The sequence below is a fragment of the Rhipicephalus sanguineus genome, chromosome 3 (genome assembly GCF_013339695.2).
Source record: "Rhipicephalus sanguineus isolate Rsan-2018 chromosome 3, BIME_Rsan_1.4, whole genome shotgun sequence".
Lineage (NCBI taxonomy): Eukaryota > Metazoa > Arthropoda > Arachnida > Ixodida > Ixodidae > Rhipicephalus > Rhipicephalus sanguineus.
Genome location: NC_051178.1, coordinates 157,587,149 through 157,611,143, shown reverse-complemented (window position 1 = coordinate 157,611,143; position 23,995 = coordinate 157,587,149). Strand labels below are relative to the sequence as shown.

The window sequence follows — 23,995 nt, the reverse complement described above, 5'->3', positions numbered from 1 at the left end:
TTAAGTACATGTGAGAAGTCTGGGATGCGTGAGAAAGTATTACGAAAGACGTAAACTTACGGAGCAGCCCGACCTCTACGGACTACGAACTGGCATAGATACAGGTTGTCCTGTGATGTCATTTCCGGCTTTTAGTTTTCGCACTTTGCGGAGTATCAACGTGAAATATTTTTGCTATAGCCAAAGTAAAATGTAGTGATTAGTGATGCCAAAAATTGCCCTCAATCTGAAGAGAAAAAAAAAAATAAAGTAAACCGGCAAGAGACAGGCCAAGATAGATACAGTCAGGATCAAAACAAATTTAGGATTTTCCCTGACAAATCACACGATGCTTTAGAACAAGAAGAAAATATGGACGTGGAATGATGAACAATGCCTTAACCACACTGATTTACGAAACAGCAATTTGAAGGTAAATCACGAAGGCAAGCATTTAAGTAAATTCTCCAAAACTACAAAAAAATAAAGTATTACCAACTCCAATGATCAAGTAGAATTAGTAGACCGTAGAAACTGGAACACCAGTATGTTCTTGGGCGAAATCATTTACTGTTGCTGAGCGCTCACTTATTTTCTCTGATAATAATATCTGGGTTTAACGCGCCAAAACCACGATATGATTATGAGGCGTGCCGCAGTGGAGGGCTCCGGAAAGATTGACCAGCTGGTGTTCTTTAACGTGCACTGACATCGCACAGTACACGGGCCTCTACCACCACGCCTCCATCGAAATGCGACCGCCGCGGCCGGGGTCGAACCCGCGACCTTCGGGTCAGCAGCCGAGCGCCGTAACCGCTACACCACCGCGGCGGACTCTTACTTTCTCTAGTATTAGCAAAAAGGTTGCTCGTGGTGGTGTTGCACACGTCACCGGTCCCAAGAAAATTAATAGTCGAAACAGTGCTACACTCCAAGAAAAAAAAAAAACACGGTTGATCCCTCCGTCATAGGAATCGGAATAACACGAAAGTAAAGCGTGCCCTTACAGAAGTAACTGAACGCTTACTGTACATTGATATAAGAGAGTTTGCACAATGTATAATGATGTCTGGCAGCTAATGGCGCCGTTTACATCTACATCGCGACGACTAACGTCCATGTTAAATGATTAAACAAACCCTTGTGGTAGCTGCAGTAGTTAACGGTCAAAGCGTAATCAGTGAACGAGGTGTGATAACCAGAAGAGCGTCGCATATTGGACGCAGAACTTGGTCGCCATCCCGCGGCAGGTTAAAATGTGATTGAACATTACGGCCGGACTAGAGGGAAACGCAAAGCGCGTCGTGCCGCCCCCGGTAGTCCGGCCACGATTTTTCTCGGGGCGAGCGCGTGAGCATGGAACGCGGTGTTACAGGCAGGTGAGGCAGGCGCCTGTCGCAGAGCTATTTTTGGTTTGTATTAGCGTGATGCTAAGCGAGGCCCTTGGCGAGGTCGACGCTTTTACGACGCTTGGGCAAAGGTCGCCACCTCGCGGTGTGTTAAGGCATTGACAAAATTCAACTTCTATTGAAAACGCGCCGAATGGGACGGACGCGTAACGCGTTGCAGGTGCTAGTCGCGGAGGCCACAGCAATGAGGAATTACTTTACCTTACCACTCCCAGAGGTCAACACCACCCAGCCGACCGGGAGAGTGGTAGATACAAAAGGCGCGATCGTAAAGCCATCAGAACCTGTGACCGTGGCGCAGTGGATAGCGTGCCCGGCATCTGTTGTTGCGGACCGAGCGGTCGTGGGTTCGATGCCCGTTGACGGTACCTTTTTTCTTTGCCATCTGATTGTGTATATTTTTTCGACGTCATTTCCGTGACGGAAATACGTCACTGAAGTCTTAGTCGACCCCGGCATAAAACACTTTCGTGTTAAAAAGGTCAAAAGGGGGTCACGGCAACCGACTCTCTTCGGTAATTCATTTGACCCCTTTTGGAAGGTAGAATCAGAAAATGATATTTAACTTTTCTGCAAGAGTCAGTTGTCACTCTTGCAGGGCGTTTCGATCGGCTAGCGTGTCGAAGACGCCGACGTATGCATCATATAATCGCGTGGTCGCGTGGCTGCCTGCCGTTCGGCGCGGTTCACGCAGTTCGCGTACGCTGCCTGGCGCGCCGCCGGGGCTCGCCGTCGCGTCGGCACTGGCTATGCACGAATGAAAGCACTTCTTTTCTGAGAAATCGCTTCAAATTTTGGTTTCAGAATAAGCACGGCTTTGCGCCAGCATATTCCGACACCCAAGCACATCCTCCGGCAGTCAGGGGCACTCCGTGAGCGGTTACTGACCACATGTTTTACAAACGTAACCCATCCTTAAATAATACTCAGCAAACACATTCGAGTACGAGCCCCCGAACGACACCCAGCGCGCGCGGACGCCGTCTACGTCGAAATCACACATGTCATATGCTAGAATTAGCGTACATAATTCCCACAATCACGTAAACTCACTTGATTCTGTTATAGCGTCATCGCAGATGTTGGGGAACCACGAAAACAGCAAACAGAAACCAAGGAAAAAAGTGCACGGCGGCGACCGCAACAACGCGCGCCGTCGAATGTCTCTCGCTTTTTCACCTTACCGGAGAGGCGTGTCCAACTTAAGTGACCAACGCGTACGTGCTGGAAGCATCCTACTATATCTGCATCTCAAACTAGCGTCTTTAAGCCAAGAAAAGCCATAATATATAGTGCGTCTAAGCGTTCTGTAGGCGGACTTTTTTTTTCACGTTCCCACGCGCGGAAGCTCGCTGCACACTCAAGGTTGATAGAAATGTTGTTATGAAGTAGACTAAAGCGCATCTCAAAACGACACCTTGCACCTTCAGCAGTGCAGACACAATGTGCGATCAGCAAAAAATGACCCTTGGTAATTGTTTGCATCGCTCATTTTATGGTAGCTTGTACAGCAACGCGCATAACGGTGTCATTAGTTGGGCATCCGCAACAGCCCCGCGGACGCAGGTTGCTGTTGGAAATGGCTGGCAGATAACTTCCGCAGAGCTGTTGCAGACGCCCAGGTAAAGCTGTATTATGTGCCTACGAAAGCAATACACTCACCGTTAACGGGCGCACGTTGTCCGTGTCCGCGGCTCCATGAATATTCCGCCCTCTTAGCGTGACTTCGAGCACGGAGCCTGGCGTCAACGCCACCGAAGATGCGCATTTTTGATCGAACACAAAACTGCGCGACAGGCAACTGACGCAACCCGCGCAACCGACGCAACGCACAACGCATTCCAAGAGACCGAGCAGACTGAGAGAGAAGTCCGAGGCGCGGCGCCAGCCCGCTTGGCTCCGTCGGCGAAGGGAGGCGAGCCACCACGCCAGAACGGCGCCGAACGGCAAACGCGCGATACGTATGGCGCATACGACGGCGCCTTCATCGCGGAAGCCCATCGAAACGCGCTTTAGGAGAGTCCCATGACTCAAGCCCAAATGCTCTCTTTCTCTCATCTACCTTCCAAAAGGGATCAAATGGACACCCGAAGAGAGTCACGCGGCCGTGGTCCTCTTTTGACTCTTTTTTTTCTTAGAGTGTACTCAGTTACTCACACTAATAGTACCCTCATGAATGCTCACTCACGTTCAAACTCACGACTACTCACACTCATGAGCACTCACTCACGTTCACACTAACCCTCATGAGTGCTCACTGACTTTCACACTCACGTCGACTCACACTCATGAGCACTCACTCACGTTCATACCAATTCCTACTCACACTCATGAGTACTCACTCACGTCCACTCACACTCATGAGCACTCACTCAAGTTCATACTCACATCTACTCACACTCATGAGTACTCACTCACGTTCACACTCACGCCTACTCACCCTCATGAGTGCTCACTCACATTCCCACTCACGTCCACATACACTCATGAGCACTCACTCACGTTCATACTCACATCTACTCGCACTCATAAGTACTCACTCACGTTCACACTCACGCCTACTCACCCTCATGAGTGCTCACTCACGTTCACACTGACGCCCACTCACCCTCATGAGGGCTCACTCACGTTCACACTCACGTCCATTCACACTCATGAGCACTCACTCACGTTCATACTCACGACTACTCACACTCATGAGTGCTCACTCACGTTCACACTCACGTCCACTCACACTCATGAGTGCTCACTCACGTTCACACTCACGACTACTCACACTCATGAGTGCTCACTCACGTTCACACTCACGTCCACTCACACTCATGAGTGCTCACTCACGTTCACACTCACGACTACTCACACTCATGAGTGCTCACTCACGTTCACACTCACGTCCACTCACACTCATGAGTACTCACTCACACTCACGTCCACTCACGCTCATGAGTACTCACTCATACTCACACTCACAACGTTCAAATGAGTGTGAGTGAGTGCACTCATGAGTGAGTGTGCCGAGCTATGCCCCCCCCCCTCCCGAAAAAATATTTCTGGCTACGCCCCTGCTTTCGGCAGATTATCAGCACACAGCTTTCTGAGCACAGTTAAATTCCAATAGAGCAGCTCAGTTACTCTGAATAAACTAGACGCCGAATCACCACCAGAGGAAAGCATTAAAACAGAAGGAATCAGAATAAGGCATGCACGCCCTTTCTGTTTCCTCTGTCTTTTTCTTCTGGCGGTCGTTCGGCGTCTAGTTAATTGAAAGTATTGTACCAACTAGCCCAGAAACGAGTTCGGCTCAATTACATCGAGATCGTGAATGTTCACGGTCGGCATCAGCCCGTTTTGATCTTTATATTTTGCGTACCTTAATGCAGTCACTTCGGCTACAAGAACTGATTTGCAGTGTCTCTCAAAGGCATTTATGAAGCAAGCATCCATTAAAAGCTTTGAAATTTCGCCCATCAAGGCTTACGACGACAAGTCCTACGCTTAATAATGATAGACGCGCAACGAAAGCCGCATCAGTAATAGTGCCGATTAGCCGGGTGACGCCGACGCGCCCAGCAGTTCTTGCGCGCGGCGCCGCGCGCTTTCAGTACCGAGCGACTGCAGCGCCGCCGCTACGGTCGACGCGGAAGGCATCAGGCGGCGAGGCGCGTTCACGCCACTCGACAGTTCTAGTACACTCTACCCCAGCTACACTTGGCCTGTCATCATCATCATCATCATAATCATCATCATCATTTTCAGCCTTGTCCGCCTCGGTGGTACAGCGATTGCGCTGCTCGGCTGCTGTCCCTAAAGTTGAGGGTTCGACCCGGGCCTCGGCGATCGCATTTCGGTGGAGGCGAAGTGCTAGAGCCCGAGTACTGTGCGATGTCAGTACATGTTAAAGAACACCAGATGGTGAAAACCTCTGCAGCCCTCCGCTACGGCGTGCCTCGTAATCATGTCGTGGTTTTGGCACGAAAAACCCCAGATATTATTATTATGATTATCTTTTTCGGCCTATTCAGGTCCACAGCAGGACGAAGGGCTCTCCCAATGATCGCCAGTTTGCCCTATCCTGTGCAAGCTGATTCCATTTGATCCCTGCGAACTTCATAATTTCGTCACTCCATCTAACTCACTCCCTTCTTTGACTGCGTTCCTTATCCCTTGATAACCATTCCGTTACTCAAACTGACTAAGTTATTGTAAAGTGCATTTTGTTTCATTGTAGAACGCTTGCAAGCCAGGCTGCGTGGTCACGAGCTCAGAGTACTTGCATGGCACTTAAACTCCTACATCAGAGTACTTTAGCCGCAACACTTCGTTTTCGATCCTCGTCTTCGCTCGCTCGTCGAGACGCTGCTGTACAATACTAACCTAATCTAACATACCCTTAGTAGCTGGGTCTGCTTTTTTGTCCCTCGGTCCCTTTATTTCAGGTGCAGCAGTAAACAAATTTGGCAGCCGTGTGTGCGCATTCAGGGGAACCCAGCAAGGGGAGAGCTGATATGTTTTTTATTCCCTCTTTGCCCGCGGAGAGAACTGTCGACAGGTGTCACCCATGTCTAAGGCGTTGTTAATGTCTGAAAATTGCAGCAAATTCTTGGACGGCAGCTCATGCGTCAAGCTACACACTATTGATGCGAAGACTAATGAAACAGCGGAACGGGTGGCCTTCCTCTCCTCCTTTCTATCCTCCTCACACAAGAGTAGAAGCTTGCGCGAATTGGCTTAGGTTCATGACGGCTTACAGCACAGCGCGCGAACATCAAATAAAAGGGACAGAGTAGAAAACGAGCACAGCGCTATTTTTCTACTCTGTCCCATTTTTCCTGTGTTCGCACGCTGTGCTACACGACGTCGTATCCTCACCCTAAGATCCTCATCACCCTCACTTCCCTTTTTCACTTCTTGCTATACTATACTGTACTATACTATACTGTCACGTGGTCGTGACGTCGACGAAGACAGCAGTCGGCGTTTGTAGGATGAAACTGTTTATTTGGCCGAACTTGTGGCCGGAAAATGAGAACTAGAACTACAGCAATGCACGCTGTACAATGATAGCGGCGAACAGCCGATCAAACCCGAATACATCAAAACAAGACAAGAAGTGGGCGTGGCAATACTATACAAGGCTATGCTCTGCTTTACCCTCTCCCCTCCTTTCCACCTCCTCACCCTCACTTCCCTTTTCCATCCCCTTGGTATACTGTACCACGCATGGCTACGCTATGCTAGAAGCTGTTTGGCACATACTTATCCTTTCCCACCCCTTGCTAGGCTATACAGTACATGGTTATGCTATGGTTAACCCCCTCACATCCTCCTTTTCCTCCTCTTTTCCCTCAGGACCCTATCATCAGTCCTTCTCACCCTCACTTCCCTTTCCCATCCCCATGCTAATCTATACTATACAAGGCTATGAAATGCTTTACCCTCTTCCCTCCTCATATCCTTTCTCCTCATCCTCACGTTACTCCTCTCACCTTAAATTCTCTTTCCCACCCCTGTGCTATACTATACAATGCTTGACTGTGGTATTTGAGGAGCTGCTTGTCGTATACCCGCGTTTTATGGTGCATACCTGCGCAGTTTTGTGCGGACGATCTCGGAGTTCTGCCAAGCTTAAACAGCTGCGCTGTTAAAAAGTTGCCAAAACATCGTTAACTATGGGTTTATGTGAGTGATGTGTATGTTGTTTTGAAACACTAAAAACATTCTCGGCCTATCAAAAGACATGTAGTACCTCTCCTCTCTCTTCCCCTTCCTTCCCTTTGAAATGCTGGTACAATTAGCACCTGTAATAGTAGATAAGCATAATTTAGTTTTCCCCTGCTTGTCCCCCCCCCCCTCTTTCTTTCTTTGTTTCTTTTTTTATCGTGACAAGGGGTCATGGCTAATGTAGTATCTACAGCCCGAAACATGTTGCTACTGAGTGGCCAATATAGAGTTTGCGTAAGCTAAGCTACCACTGGACGGTGCTTTGCGCATCATGCCTATTCAGCGCGATGCATTGTGAGCCTTTGTATTGTGCGTAATATTGCCACAACCAAACCGTCGCTGTCACTGTGGTTGACGAAACTTCGTGCACTTCAAGGAAAAAGCTACTCATTTTTCTAAAAGCGTGTACCTTCGCCACACGCAGTTGGTCAGCATTAACTAGACAGAAACGAAAGCTGTTTGTCTTAACATCTGCGCGTGTAACGCCTGATTTTCTCACTGCAGGGGGCAACGGCCGTTGCACCAGAAAACAAGCCTGGCAACAAGGAAGTCTACGTCTTGATATTCCAGACGAGTTACGTGCAGGTGAGCAAGCATGGTCCCGTTCAGCCTTTGTGCATCTCGACTCCTGCAAGGTCACAGAGCATATACCAACCGCTAGCGGAGCGCTGTTAGTCATAGTCAGCTATTGCTGTTTTATTTCAACATGATCTCACAGATGCCTTTCACAGTGAGGAAAAAATAACGAAGCTTGTTATTTCTTGTGGCTACTAAAATTTAACAGAGGAAAGTGAGCTTCCGTCGTTTTACTTTTTTTCCCCACGATCCGTGGGACGGCAATTATTCATTGCAGCATGCTTGAACTAAAAAAAAACGGTAATAACAAACGAAACATGAGCGATAAGATAGCCAAGGATAAGTGAAGACTTGATGTAATATTAGTGAAAGGTTGCGACGGAGGAAAACTCATTGCTCGCGCAGCAGCTGCGAACGTCTGTCGAGATAGCGCGATCGCGCGCTATCGCGACAGACATCAGCCTTGTACAGGGACGTCCACATCTTAGGCGGACACCACATTAGTATTCAAGCCCTCATGGAAGATGGTGTTTATTACATAATTCGAAAAATTATTATTTTGTTTGTCGACACCATGATTACACGTCATATGACCGAAATTTCCCTCGTGAAGGAGAATAAACGTTCTAGTTTTTCCGTTCTGAATACTAATGAGATGTTTACTTTAGATGTGATCGACCCTGTACGTACTGTGCTCTCGCCGTTTACTTCGCACTGAGACAAGAGATATCACGAAAACTGCTTCCCTCACTGGAGCGGCCGTATTCCCGTACGTCAGCGTTTTATATGGTTAAACTATAGATCGGGCCCTAATGGAGTTGGCTGCTAGCCTTACTTCGTATAGCATTCCAATTGGATGCTATCGCACTCATTGCTTCGCCGTTGAGGCGAAACTGCGAGTCTTGCGCCAGCACCACTTGTCCATCGTGTCATAGCAGCCTCGCGTCGTGCTACGCAGTACGCCGAGACGACGGCCAAGATCCAGGTGGAGCTCCACGGCACCGAAGGCACGTCGGGCAAGTTCACGTTGCGCGACCCTCGCTGTAACCCGTACTTCCTGCTGGCCGGAAGCACCAACGGCTTGTTGCTCACCACCGCCCAGACGCTGGGCAACATCATCGTGCTCAGCATCTTTTCCGACAGCGAGGGAACCAGGCCAAGTTGGTCAGTATACGTGCGAGAATGAGGGAAAGAAAAATTTTATTGTCGCAAAAGAATTCTCCTGGCGAAGGCGGAGCCCTCAGTCCAGGCCCCTGTCGTCTTTTCCATCTTGCGAGCTCTGTCGATCAGCTTGGGCTGCCCTTCAGACTTCGGGCAGGACGATGCAGAACACAAATGTGACCGGACCTCAGTGAAAGTTGAGATGTTCCTACGAGACGCCTCGTGTTGCTTTTTTATGAAAAGGATTGATTGATTGATTGATTGATTGATTGATTGATTGATTGATTGATTGATTGATTGATTGATTGATTGATTGATTGATTGATTGATTGATTGATTGATTGATTGATTGATTGATGTGCAGTCAGTGAGTGAGTGAGCAAGCTAGCGAGCGCTCTGATGTAATCTTATGACGTGACGATCGCTCATTAACATTAGTTGTATGGTCTTACGTTGCGATGAAGTCATCGGCCGAAACGCTTGTAATCACTAATCCACCTCTCGGGCCCCGCTAAGGTGTTTATTTGCAGATTTTTGCCTAGGAGTCCGGCCAGACTACTTTCTATGGTGAATAAGGACAATTGCAACTTTAAACACGCACAAAAGTCGTGTTTTGAGTGAACATAAACTACACTCAATGTTGAGCGCAGGCATTAAAGAAGGTCGACGTGTTTCACGAGGGCACGACGGAGAAGTTCCTCTTCGTGGTGGACAAGTGGCTCCGGTTCCAGGATCAGGACCACGCCGACATCTTGCCTTTTGTAGAGGGTCACGGAAAAAAGATGTCCATCATGTTCCAGCTCACCTTTCCTAGGTATGACGCAAAATTGTCCAGCACACGCATTTTATACAATGCTCTAGCTAGCGAGTATACATGGTGTTTTCGGACGCAAGGGCCAGTTAGGGCTTAAGAGCGCCAAGAAAACGTTGGAGATCTTTTCCTGGAGAGTGCAACGGTCGATTTTCTAACATAACAGACTGTTGCATGTGTTTTCTACTTAATTTGCAGTCATTGAGTGTGTTAACTGGATGGTTTGACTGACACGCGTACAGCGACTTTCTTGTTCAGACTTGTGCTTCAATAGCTTCACCGAGCTATCACACTCTTAAAATGCGGGAGCAGAACAGCATTTTGGGGACTGTCAGTCGCGACTAGCGATTTGCGCCATTCACCCTATATGCGTGGCATGAATGTCATCATTGACGCATTCATGGCTTGACTTCGAGCTCCACGTTGGTTGCTAAGTTACGGTTACTTACATGCAGCTCTCCGTTCGAGGCATGCTAGATGTGGTCACTATATATCCGTCTCGATCGATATGACACGGCTTGGCAGAATCAATCATGGATAAATCCGAAAACGCGTGAATCAGAAAATGTTCCTGTATCCTTGTAGTTTTTACTCAATAGCTTGACTTGACATAACTAACATCGAACTCTTGATAGACGTAACGCCTTTCAGGCCCACACACTACCAGCGTTGGCTGTTCCCTTTTTAAGGCGAAAGCCATAGATGCCCTCATCAAACACGAAAACTGACTGTTGGTGGCGTCAACACGAAGTGACATAAGAAAAATTGGCGCAGCTATGTACTATAGTGATGCGAAGACTGAGGAAACAGCGCAACTGGCGGCCTTACCCTCCTCCTTTCCCTTCTCCTCACCCTCACTTTCCTTTCCCACCCCTTGCTATACCATACTATGGATGGCTATAAGCAATGCTTCACTCTCTCCCCTCCTCTTCACGCTCACATCACTCCTCCCCCACCCTCACTTCCCTTTCCCTCCCACTTGCTATACTATACTATAAAATGCTATGCTATGCTTTCTCAGCTGTGCCAAGTGGTTACTAGGCAGCGCGTAGTGACGTCATAGCCAGGCGCCGTTTCTGGTCTACGCGATACGGCCCAACCTCCGGCTTGAACAGCTCCGCTGTTAAAAATCATCATGCGATGACGTCATCATGACGTCACATCTTGCCAGGATTTCTGACGTCATTATGACGTCAGTGTGACGTCGCATCGCGTGACTTACCACGGTGACGTCATCACAAGACATATAGTCGATCGCTTGGCCAAAGTTGGGCCGATGTCGGAGGAAGTGCTGCAAAAACCACGCGAGGTGCAGAAAGCAGCGATGACTCCTACCCTGAGGGCAGTGCAGAATAACATGAAGTGCAGAAACTTCTCGGGGAAGGGGGATGGATCAATACAATCGACTGAGAAGTATAAGAAGGCTTTCGTCTTAGGCGAATGCAGGAGAGACCGTGTGACGTTTTCTTTTCTCTCTCTCTCTTTTTTTTCTTTCTTTTCCTTTTGTTTCTTGTTTGAGCGCAGGGTGTTTCGGCTGTGCCACCTGCTGGTGAGTGTGTTTGCGTGGCCCAGCGGCAGCCGCTACACGCGCCTCCAGCGGCTGGTCACCATTCTGTTCCTGGGCGTGCTCACCATGTTCATGGCCATGGTTCTGCGGGGCTTCCATCCGACGCAAGGCGAAGATGAACCCGGATTCGCAAAGGAGGCCGAGCGCGGCTGCATCATCGCAGCTGTCGTCTTCCTTGCTGGGGTCATCCTGCAGATTCTGTTCACGTGAGCGTTCTTCATTAAGCGCTTCTCGACAGGACTGACCAGTCGTCCTTTACGACCAAGGTGACCGGATAAAATTCGGGCCAACGTGTCGACAGGTTTCCCAAAGCAGCCACTAATAAGAGCAGTCAATTGGGGGAGGAGGAAGGGCCGGCCTTTTTTGAGTTATCCACACCTTTGTGCATTTGCGAGAAGCATGAAGGCGTTGACGTTATGGGGAATTTATAACTTTGTCTTTAAAACGTTACGAAGCAACGTCCAAAAACCAGCTATTGTTAGTGCCTGTTGTCGTTCTGATATGAAGTTGTGGCCGTGAACGGAATATATATGCTCGACCGTCAAACCATCTGAATTTTTCAGCTATGAGGAACAGCGCGGAAATGTACAAGTACCAGCCAAAACTTGCGCTATAAAAAGTCTCGAAAACCGCGAGACCCCTCTGACCACGAGAAGCAAATGAAGGATTTTCCAATAGACCCCCGTTGCTACAACATCCCACCCGCACTGGTCATGCTTGTCAGGACGGAGGTGCAAGCCACTCTTCATTACTCTAAATGAACTGAAATCCATGATTGAGTCATCATTGTAATGTTTACCACCCTTGTTAGGCAGGCCATTTGCCGGTGCGTAAAGAGAAGGCCGTTGAACCCGTTAGAGATTAGAAGGAACGTGAACCCTCCGTTTTGCTTTCCCTCGTCCTTCTGCTCTGTTCCGCTCGTCTTTTTGAAGTTGTGATAGGTGACTGTAGGTTTATCCACACAGCCACGGTTTTCACTGACCTCACTGCGGCGACCATGCTGGAGTACTGTCACCGTGAGAGTTTAACTGGCGCACGTATGTTTCCGGCTCATCGCTAGTAGCCCAACGAATGGTCTGAAGGTGGCCTTCCGTGACGTCATGCATAGGCGTGCGCAGTGTTGCCCATTAGGAAGGGGGCAAAGTTCAAGCCCAGTGTCGGACACATTGCTCTGGAAACGTAAATCACCGCAGGTTCTCAAAGCAGTTGCCGCCGGAGAAGGTCCGGCTGGCCTCTCGTGACAGCCACGCCGAGGCGACCAAGACTGCTCGAGTGCTAACTACCGATAGGTTCACCTACTACACACGCAACCCGGACATCAAGATAACCTACAAAATGCCCGAGTACCGCGACGAGAGCACCGCCGCCGTCTCCAAGGACGCCAGGTGAGTGGATAAGCTGACTCTCACCGCACTATTGTCAAACCTCGATTTAACGAAACAGTATCCGAAGAGAATTTGTTGTTGGGCTAGTTAGTTCATAATGGTGAGAACAACACACGCCTATGATGGAGACAGGGGGTTGAATCCTGCAATGAAGAGCGCAAATTACGTACGGGACAGAGAAGAACACGCACACCACAGGACAAGCACGAGTGTGGTGTCCTGTGGTGCGCGTGTTCTTCTCTGTCCCGTACGTAATTTGCACTCTTCATTGCAGGATTCAACTACCTCACCCTTCATTCTCGATTCGTCGAGTGCGTAAGAAATGAAGAGTCACAATAGACACAAATTTGAAAATGAAGCGATGACATGCTTCCCGCAGCGGACTGCCTTTTGCCTTTGTTCACGGCTTTCCGGGGGCGAAGGTGGGAATTAGTAAGTCGTTCTTATAGAAGCAACATCAGGGGTGCTCGGCCTCCATTTTCGTCAAAAACCTTCGTGGACATAGCTCTGTACACTAAACAATAACTGGAAAGGTCCGACTCATTAAAGGCATGGGGCAGACTTGGCGCCCCCCTAAGATAATTACAAGCCCCCCCCCCCCCCCCCTCCCAGTACTCACGCCTATGATGGAGACAGCTAACTGAACGATTAGGGCTAAAGTTTCACATTCACGAATGAGTGAGTGAATAAACTTAATTTCCCAATTTAATAAAGGAGAGGGACTTGAGGGAATACAGGGAAGTCTTCGTGATGCAGTCCCAGCTGGCGTCCCTCACCATCCCCTGCGGCATGACGTCAGTCTACCAGTCGTGGTAGGCCTCCGCTACCTCATCATCCCACCTCAAGACTAGGTCCCAGAGGGTGGGGTCGGAGCTGCGCAGGGCAGCCTCCCACAGCTCCTCACTACTAATGAGTGGTTTGAAGGTGCGGGGCGGGATATTTGATGGGGTACAGCCACGTGATATGCGGGGGATCTGCTATCTGGTCAGGGCAGAAGCGAAACTTGGGTGACGGGTATGTGCAAAAATAAGTGCAGAGTTCACGGGGTAAGAAATGTAAACTGTACGGTCGCAGGTCGTTGTCGCTAGCCGATGAACGCGTCGAGGAGGGCGTCCTACCGACTCCCTTTCTCTACATTGGGCTGCTGGTGGCCCTGGTGCTGTCTGTCGTGCTGTCGGGCTTCATGGTGCCCATCGGCCTCAAGTACACGTACAACGCGAACGTCTCCTGGTTCAAGTCGCTCATCATCGCCATTCTACTCAACAACATCGTCATCGACGTCATCAAGTCAGTCGGCGTGGCCGGCTACGTGGCCAGTAGGAAGAAGAAGTAGCCCCACGTCATCGCTTCGTTCACATCTGCTCGCAATCATTGCTCATCAATATCTTGTCCCTTAAGTGCTTTACTTTGCCTCATGTGCGTGCTCGTGCCAATAAATGAACCATTACTCATTTCTTGTGATGCATACTGCTACCCGCCACGGTGGCCTAGTGGTTATGGGGCTCGACTGCTGATCCGAAGGTCGCGGAATCGAATCCCGGCCGCAACGGCCGCATTTTCGATGGAGGCGAAAATGCTTGAGACCCGTGTACTTAGATTTAGGTGCACGTTAAAGTACCCCAGGTGGTCGAAATTTCCGGAGCCCTCTACTACGGCATCCCTCATAATCATATCATGGTTTTGGGACGTTAAACCTCAACAATTATTATTCATTCCCAGGATTTGGGGACATTTGTGCGTGGCGTCATCTCTCGGCGGTAGCAACGGCGTTCTGCCATAACTGAATGAGAAATGGGCGAAAAAAAAGTCATCTCTTGAAAAAAGCAAGCTATCAAAAACGACTCGGGGTTCTATACAGTATACAGACCTACTGGAACGTTTTGGTAAAATGGCAGTATCGCACTACAAAGCACGTGGCTTCCCAAGACAATTGAACACCGCCCATTAGAAACACATGCCCCGTGGTAATATTTTAAACACTCTGGGAAGCTACGCGGTTTGAATTGCGACACTGTAATTTTAACAGAATGTTCAAATAAGTCTCTACTGTATATTACCGGGAGTCGTTTTTGATAACTTTTTTCGTCAGTTATGTTTTTTGTCGCCTATTTCCCATTCAGTTACGGCAGGCCACCGCAGTCACCAACGAGAGATGGCGGTACGTGCACATGTCCCCGAATCCTGGTCATGATATTAGGTTATCGACCGCCATTATCGTCAAGAAACTGTGTGGCCTTAACCATGTACGTTAAACAATAAAGTGGGAGGTCCCACTGAGTAAAGGTACGGAGCAGAATTTGCGCCCCCCTTAGATGATTGGGAGGGGCGGACGGCTGCACAACCCTCTGCGCACACCTATTATTATGAGCGCGCCATGCTGCATCTATTTGTACTATATTTCGATTCTACTTATGTAAAAATATCAACCACTGTTTAATCTGCCAACGGGCCGATTTTTTCCACTTCCTGAAAAAGCTTGCGGATGTGCCATATATGCTCGGCACAACGCATGATTGGAAACGAATGGGAAATTAAATGAAAAATTGTGAAATGCAAGTCCTGGTGAACTTAAGAGTGCAGTCACTCGATCAGTGCTACTTGGCCCATTTAAGTTAGTAAATGTTCACGAACCTTTTATTTTTTTTTTTCTAAACTAAACTGAACCGCAGTAAAACGGAGCGCGTTGAACCCCAACCCGTCTTTTTCCTTCTTTTTTTTTTATTTCCTGTTCGACATACTGATTTCACCGCGTACTCAAAGATGTCAGAATATCACGCGCTTCATGGTTGGTGAGAACGAAAAGCACGCTATGTCTGGTTCCCGTGCAAATTTTAACGCGTAAACACGGACTAATTGCCGTATTACGCGTATACGAGTATATTTCCCCTGTCTCCTAAGAAAGCATCTGAGACTCATCTTGCACCAAAGCAAGGTACATGCCACGAATCAGGTACGGGCAGCGTTTCAGTTAGGTGTGGCTTAATTGCAACACATTGCAACTCCCGTCCAACATATCCCCAGTTCTGCACGCCGGCCGTCGTCACGCGGCAGCGCAGCATCATTCCCCTCCTTTTCCTACACAGTCGGGGTTCATGCGGCTACGCTATCTACCATCCACACCTTTCGACACCTGAAACCCACACCAGCGGGCCATACCTGCACCCGCCCGATGTACTTTCGCCCGAGGTCCTTTCCATTGTCCATGCCTTACAATCATTTTCTTCCCTCCCTTCACTCCCCGAGTACACAATATTCTTTGACTCTTACGCCGCCATCCGTAACATAACCGCACATTACCCCCATACCTCCAACAGGAGGTTGAGCGAGCTGTATATGGACAGCTCGCTCAACCTCCTGTTCCTTCCCCTGTTTTCCTACGCTGGGCAGGGGCGTAGCCAGAAATTTTTTTCGGGGAGGGGGGGGGGGGTTCAACCATACTTTATGCATGTTCGTGCGTGCGTTTGTATGTGTGCGTGTATATAAGAGCAAGCATAATTGAAAAATTTCGGAGGGGGGGGGGGTTGAACCCCCCCCCCCCCCCTTGGCTACGCCCCTGACGCTGGGTTCCTGGGCACTCGGGTATTGATGGCAATGAGCTGGATCACCGGCTCGCCCGTGATATATCGCACCGGGCACCATTCATTCCCTGGCCCACACCTTCGGAAGGCAGTGGGAGCTCCGTCAAGAACGATGGGAGGATCTCCCTGCGCCATACTATCAAGGAGGTATACCTACAGCTCCGACTCGACAAGCGTCTTTACCCTCCTCCTCATCCATCGCTCATTTTGCTGGAGGCTCGAACTCTACGGCACATCCAAATGAATTGCCTGATCACCCCCTCTCGCCTTTTTCTTTATAAATATAGATCGGACCCCTACTGTCCCAATTGCCCATCTACATATGTAGACCTGTCACACTGCCTTTTCTACTGTCCAACTGCTCAGCAATCCAGCTCTTATCCTCCGCCTTTCCTTTCCATCACCACCTGGCTTGACTGGATCGGCGCCGAAGGGGAAGAGGAACAGCGTCGACTGATCGCGCAGGTGGTCGAAATGCTCCGCCTATGAATTTGGCTGAATAAAAGCCTATTACCACTACTACTACTACTACTACTACTACAGGTACTAGTAACTTGTCAGTGCAACTGCTCGAAAGAAGAAACAGCTTCACAGTAAATAAAACTGAATCCGCAGCTCCGTGCGTGTGTGCTTTGCTTGATTTTCGATCACGATACTGCATACCCTACACGTGATTATAATCTAAGCACGATCGTCGGCCGAAAAGACCTTGCCGTTACACCAAGGACATAACATGTGTGCGTGCGGACTCGAACCGAGAGGGCGGCCGGCGGAAAGGGGTCTAATAAGTCAATATCGCCGATCAAGGAAAATAGCTCCATGTACTCGAGGGCATGATACAGCTGCGCTCAGGTTTCGTGCGGAAACAGACGCGCGCGGCCTCGCGTTTAGTTTGTGTAGCTTGTGTGGCGCACAGAGCTAACACTGCTTCCGTTAAGCACAGTGCTTCTCCTGCGCGCATCAGTATGCAAAAACAAATGGCTTGGGGACAGCATAGAAACAAGAAAAGGTCGGCAGCTTCTTTTTACCAAAACGGGCTGCGCCGCTGCACTGTTTGTGCTGATATGCTGCAGAGGTCAGCCTAAATTACACATCCAAAGAAGCCAAAGTACTGCAGGCAAACATGGGGGATCTTCTTTCGCGCAAGTATGAAACGCAAAAGCGGTGACACGTTTGAATGTCCTGCAGTGGTTTCAAATTTGCCGCCATAGCGGCCTAACTTGTCGTCCACGGCCTTGAATCGCGGGGGAGTCTAGCAACGCTGAGCGCAACTTTTTTGTTGTTTCTTTCTTTAACCGTAAATCTAAGATGGCGACCGATACAGGCGATATGAGTGTGCGAGGCATGTAAGGCAAGGCAGAGACAGACGTCTCGTTGTGGAGACCCTGTTTGGATTGACTTTTCAGCGCCGTCGCACTCGCTGCCAACTGCGGGACCGAGCGCCATCACAGTTTCAAGCATGATGGACGACCACAGCATTAATTTAAGCGATGACGAGGAGGATTTCGAGCACCCGACCAGTCCCCACGAACTGCAAGGAACTTTGTGCAAATGGACTAACTACATTCACGGCTGGCAGGACCGATTCATCGTGCTCAAGGATGGCACCCTGTCCTACTACAAGTCCGAAAATGACACTGCTTTCGGGTGCCGTGGCGCGATCAGCATTTACAAGGCTACGGTCAAGGTGGGTTGCAGCGAATTTTAGGCCTAATTGGCCCCGATTTGCTTACGTTCTGTCGCCGATGCAGTGCAGATAGGGTATTGGGTAGTGTTTATTTCGTGGTCTCGTATGCCGCGGCACGGAAGTTAAGCGCCGCTGCGGATGCGATTATCGGATCCTGTTCCGTTCACTGTGGCGACGCCCTTTCGTGTCTCGGCCGCTTGCTTTCGAAGCGAGCAGACCGTTTCTGGCGTTTACACCTAATCTAATTTTAACACCTTCAAGAGGCCTCTTTGTTTCGCTTTTCGCGTGTTCGAAGCGTGTTTCGCCGGTATCGCGCAAATCGGGATGAATCACTGCGTCGTGGGAGCGCTGGTGGGAGGCGTTGACGTGTTTACATTACAACGTCGGGCTCAGATAATGCAACGAGCCAGACTCGTCGCGTCAGACGTGTCTCGTGGACAGGAGTTCTTGCTTTGCACGCACTTTGCGCGTCTCTTGAATAGTCGCGTCGCAGCCGAATTGTTTTTCCGAGTCGCGCGAGTGAGCTTGCTGATCCCGAGCTGCGCGGCAAGTGTCATTTTTGCTCGGCAACGCCCCCCCTGCCATCGCTGCTGCGTTCCATGACGTGCCTTGCTGCTGCGGAGGAAACCCGGCTGGTGCATCTGTCGTGCGTCTTATGTTTTCCTTTCTTTACCGGGATCGGCGCCCTGCTTAGAGGAAAGAGGTTCTAGACTAAAAGCCGCGACGCGTAAAAACAAAAAAAAACAAAAGGCTGCGGAGGACGTCGTCTTCTGAATCTCGCCAACAGCTGCAGGAAGAAACGAAAATAAAGCAAAAGCGGCAGTATCTACATGTACCCCTCTCCTCCCCGCGTCTCCGACATCTGACTTCAGTGCCAAACCGAAAACGTTCAGTGTATGCCGACCGCGACAGGCGCTTTCATTTTTTCTTTTTTCTTGCTTTTCCGAGTCGAGGCAATCGCGCAACAAGCCGCGTGCAAGGCCATGGCTTATTTGTTGTTTTAATACATACACCGAGTGCCGCCCGCTCCAGCAAAGCTGACCCGATCAAATATTATGCGTCAATTTTATCTATACGTTCAGTGAAAATTCTTTTTTTTCCGCTTTTCCGGGTGAATAGAAAAGCAATGTCACGTGGGAACATTATTCTATATTTTTCCTCCAGTTTAGCTGTCATCAGAGGAACACTCGCCATTTGCATGCAATGACAACTCTGCGATTGTTGGCTGTCCTTGTTTCTGGTGCCATTTGTAAACATTTTTGTTTATCGCATTTGCAAAATGTTGCCTGTTAAAATCTGTGTGGTAGAGGAAGCGCGACATCCCTTACGTGCACCCTTCATTGCAAGCTGCCAGTCTGCGAGTTAGCGTTCTGTGGTGTCTTGTTTTGAATCACAGAAATGGAGAACCAAGCTTTCAAGTGTGCTAATATGGTGCGCATTGCATTGCACACTGTATATCCTTGTCTCCTAAGAAGCACCAGCATGCTGTTAGAGGCTGTGTAAAAAATGTTCATAACGCTTGTGAGAAGCTCAGATGCGAACTGTTAACAGTAATCCAGCAAAGTTTGAAATGAGCTAGCTGCTGTAGAATGTTTACAGACATACTATCGTTTGGTCATGTGTCATTGCCCAGCACTCTTGTCACATGGGCACATCCAGCATGGCACTGCCGAGCTGTAGGTCAGTACGTGTCCACTGTGTCTGCATGTTGATGCTGGCAAAATCCAAAGGACGCCCGCTTGCTTAGATGCAGGCAAGTGTGCAAGATTAATCTAAAAACCTTACCGCAGCATACTTCAAATTCAGGTCGTGCTTCTTGCATGCAGAAACCCAGAATTACATTTTTCTACTGCATTTTTTAGCATACAGTTCAATACAGTTACTTGGGCGAGTTGATCGAACATTTGCAAGCGTATGAGTGGGCTTACCAGATGTGTACAAAAAAAAAGACTTTGCACAGGTGCTCTGTGCATGTTTGAGTTTCATCTGTATTGGCATATACCGGGTGTCCCAGCTATCTTTAGCCAACGGTTAAAAAATACAATATTAGAGGCAGGCGAGTGAAATCAGTTGCAAATTGCTGACAGCCACCTTGCGCGCTACAGATAATTTTTTGTTTTGTAATTAACTAATTTGTTAATTAGGACGATTTAACTAATTTGCTAAATATTGACTTTAGGCAAGAAATGCTGCTTGCAAAGTTCGAGAGCGTCTTCAGAAACCCCAATCGCATCATTTGCGATAAAGAAAGTCTCACGTATACCATTTTTTCCAAGCTGGGGTGCAATCGCGGAACGATGCTATTCCCGATTCCAATGCCATATTCTATGCTGTTCTTATCATCCACCACTCGCGGCTGGCTGATCGCGTTGATAACGCGGACGGACCGTCGTTCTGACCAATGTCCAAGCGCGAAAAGCACGAAAAGCATTGGAATAAAAAAATAGAATCGTTCCGCGATAGCACCCCTGCAAAGAAAGCCCGCGAAATACAAAAAGAACCACGTGACTAGCGCGCTCGCGCGCTGCGAGAATGCTGCCCTCAGCCGAGGTTTGTGCGAACGAAATCACCTGCGGCCGGGACTCGCCGGCTCCGTTGCAGCGGTAGGCCTATAAGTTGGCGGTGGTTTCTTGGCCCGTTGCCAGCCAGCTGCGCGCGTGACGGTGCAAGTTGTAGCGAGCGCAGGCCAAGAAACCACCTTTAACTTATCGGCCTACCGCTGCAACGGAGACGCCGAGTCGCGGCCGCAGCTGATTTCGTTCGCTCAAACCACGGCTGAGGGCAGCATCCTCGCGGCGCGCGAGCGCGCTAGTCACGTGGTTCTTTTTGTATATCGCGGGCTTTCTTTGCAGCTTGGAAAAAATGGTATACGTGAGACTTTCTTTATCGCAAATGATGCGATTGGGGTTTCTGAAGACGCTCTCGAACTTTGCAAGCAGCATTTCTTGCCTAAAGTCAATATTTAACAAATTAGTTAAATCGTCCTAATTAACAAATTAGTTAATTACAAAACAAAAATTTGTATGTAGTGCGCAAGGTGGCTGTCAGCAATTTGCAAGTCATTTCACTCGCCTGCCTCTAATATTATATTTTTTAAGCCTTGGCTAAAGATAGCTGGGACACCCTGTATATTTGACTACAATATTTTTTAATGAACCATTTAAAAATAATTGCTGCATGATCTCATGCTCTCTTTTGTTTCCACATCTGTTGAACTCGTTTACAAACTTGGACTACCATTTATACTAAAGAAAAGAAACGATGATAATGTATTTCAGGCATGCAGCTGTAAATATTACCTACTATGTTGTGGCTGCACTTTGGGGGACAGTAAAAACTTCTAATGAAACTTTGAAATAAGTTTTTTTTTTCTTATTAATGCTTGCTGAATCAAGCAGACCTTTTTAAATTGCAGTATGCTATCTGAACTATTCATCCAACTGAGCAGGCTTACTTCAAACATTCTTATACTGACCGTATTGATCTGTAGTAACTACATGCAATCTGTCACACCAGGGAGCCTTTATTTGCAAGTTACAACATTGACAGGTAGTGCATCCGGAAGAAAGAACAAGAGAGCATTGCTGTGACGTAGAACTTTGACGTGTTGTGACATTTCCACAAGCATCTGTTGCTAGGCAGTTAATGTTGAGAACACATGTGATAGAGCGAGGAGGGAGATTTTATCTCCTCGAAAACATCACTTTTCGGGTGACTGAGCTGTTGACATAACAGAGTGCACATTTAAATCAAAAAGCAAGCAGTTGCAAACATTGCTTGCAACACTGTTCAGGAACCTCTGTCATCAAGCTCAGTTGGTGGTGCATTATTTTTGACCAAAGCTTAGCTTTAGGAGGCCTAGCAACTGCCGCACAGGTCGAATATTTTCATTCGGTGCCTCTTGCTTAGCCTTTGGCATGGCTTCATTAGCAGCGCTGAAGCTTCATTAGCCAAATCGCTGAACTATGCAGATTTGTCTGGCAATAGCACCGGTAAAGCATTTGTTGCAGTGCTTCAGGAATGCAAGCGATGCTTTGGACAGTGTCACAGATAGCCAAGAAAGCTTCATGGTGGTCACTTTTAAATCTTGTATGGCTTCAAGCAGTTGTAGCATTCACCATGTAGCTCTGGAACACACCTGATGCATAACTGTTCATGTGAAAGTGATCTGCAAGGCACCTGTAATGCGTGCTGTGTCTTTTCCGTTATCTCTGCCATTACCCTGCGTTGTGCTGCTTCGTTAGTTAGCATATGTGCGGGTTTTTGTAAACATGCGCATGCACGTTGCAAAAGGTAGTGGATTCTTTTCAAAACTGTCATCACTTGCATCGACATCATATTATCACTTCTTTGCTCATCTTCTGATGCCAACTTAGAGTAATTCAAAAAGGACGTCTGCTCGCTAAAAACATTGAATGATTTGGCAATGCAGAGCGTGCAGAGTGTATGCTTGTGTGTGTTAGTACTGCTTTGCATTTAGGTATTCTGTGATTCCTCACAGCTGAGTAATATGTGAAGAAATCCTGCTCTGCAAGCACTTGCCTTAGGTTAACCTTTTAAGGCGCTTTATACACAATTGTGTGCACCACTTGTTCTTGCTTGTCGTGTAGACTAGTCAAGAAAAAGCAAGTGTGATAAATGTGTCTTTATGTAACTTCATTTTGCTCTGTATTGCTGCATATGATCACATTGCTGTAGGCACTGTCATGTTCAACGAGTCGTTCAACATGCCGCTTTTGGTGAGCCACGTCAAAAGTATAATTATTGTTCTCTCAGGACAAATAGAATCGATAACTAAATTGCACTATATTTCTACCCTGAGAATTGATTCTGTTTATGCAAAAATAGAGCATGAATGACTTCAGGATAAATGGATATTTAATTACAGTTTTAATTAATTGAAAACACACATACCAAGGTGTATTATTAAGCTTTGTTGCAATAGTAAATCGAGTGCCTTGGAATGATTTTGTGTAAATTTGATGCACTTACTGGCAGTTCTTCATAATTCGCTCCTTAAAGGGTTAATTGAAAATTTTACGGGATATCACTTTGTTATTTCTGTTTCATAAAGTCTTGTGCATTTATTTCACGCAGCCACACGAGTTTGACGAGTGCCGTTTCGACGTCAGCGTTAACGACTGCGTGTGGTACCTACGAGCAGATGGACCTGAGGAGAGAAATCGGTGGGTCGAGGCTTTGGATGCCTACAAGGTGAGTTAATATCCATATTGCTGTGTTTTTGGCTTTGCGATTGACCTTGCAGTTCTATTAACAAATGACAAATATTTTATTGGTATTAGTAATTTGCTTCCACCTACTTGATACTGGCTGGGTTTTTCCTGCATGAGCACTTCAACGAAATTCGATGGTCACTCTTTACTTCATGTAATATATTTCTTATGTAGTGAAGCAGCCAGCACCTCCACCAAAATATAATGAAAAGACTGGGCTACAAGCGGTGGTTGCGTCGTAACAGTAGCAGCAGGAACTGGACAGGCACGGACAGCGTTGCAGCAAAAACACAGGCTAGGCAGCTCCAGCTCGTGCCTCGCGCAGGGCTGGCGATGTGGCTGCAGCGCTGGACATTCCTCTTCACTACAATTATAAGATTTCTTATAAAATTTTTCAAATTATTATGGTATGTTTACAGCATTTCAACTGATATCCATGGGTTCAAGACTTCATTTCTGTGTGCTCAGGAAAAGTGTAGTAAAAAGCTTTTATATTACGCCTTATGTGCAGTATCATGGGAACATGAAAAGCAAAATTTTGGCCTAATCAGAATGTGGCCCCTTGCTTTTTATTCGAGCCTGGTATGATGTGATCATGCTCCTTGCTTGTACACTAGACAGTAACTGTGTGGTGTAAGTTTCAATGCTCAAGTGGCTCGCATTGACATGCAAACATGAAATGGACTCAGATCTAGCACAAATTTCATGTTTGCATCATGTTCTTATGCAAGTCTCTCTGTCTGGACCACCTAATCAGCACAATTTGCATCATACATGACACTAATGCCATACTAGCTGCCACCGCCAAAGAACTTTTCAAGTCATTTTTATCACTTCAGAACTAACGGCTTGTTAAGAGCTGTACATTGTAGTGCGAAGTCATGCTG

General features: G+C 47.9%; 2 protein-coding genes across 2 annotated transcripts in view; both read left to right on the top strand.

The window, feature by feature from the left end:
* The window catches only part of LOC119386012 (uncharacterized), a 42,867-nt gene extending 28,814 nt beyond the window's left edge, over positions 1-14,053 (top strand). Inside the window, exons 15-20 of the mRNA XM_049413559.1 lie at positions 7,614-7,694; positions 8,644-8,859; positions 9,506-9,660; positions 11,182-11,430; positions 12,418-12,609; positions 13,684-14,053. Of these exons, the coding sequence (XP_049269516.1) occupies positions 7,614-7,694; positions 8,644-8,859; positions 9,506-9,660; positions 11,182-11,430; positions 12,418-12,609; positions 13,684-13,942 (1,152 nt within the window). The 3' untranslated portion in view covers positions 13,943-14,053. The remainder of the gene's footprint in view (positions 1-7,613; positions 7,695-8,643; positions 8,860-9,505; positions 9,661-11,181; positions 11,431-12,417; positions 12,610-13,683) is intronic.
* A 3,420-nt stretch (positions 14,054-17,473) lies between these two features.
* LOC119387574 (ceramide transfer protein) overlaps positions 17,474-23,995 on the top strand; it is a 47,673-nt gene continuing 41,151 nt past the window's right edge. Inside the window, exons 1-2 of the mRNA XM_037655006.1 lie at positions 17,474-17,874; positions 22,972-23,088. Of these exons, the coding sequence (XP_037510934.1) occupies positions 17,647-17,874; positions 22,972-23,088 (345 nt within the window). The 5' untranslated portion in view covers positions 17,474-17,646. The remainder of the gene's footprint in view (positions 17,875-22,971; positions 23,089-23,995) is intronic.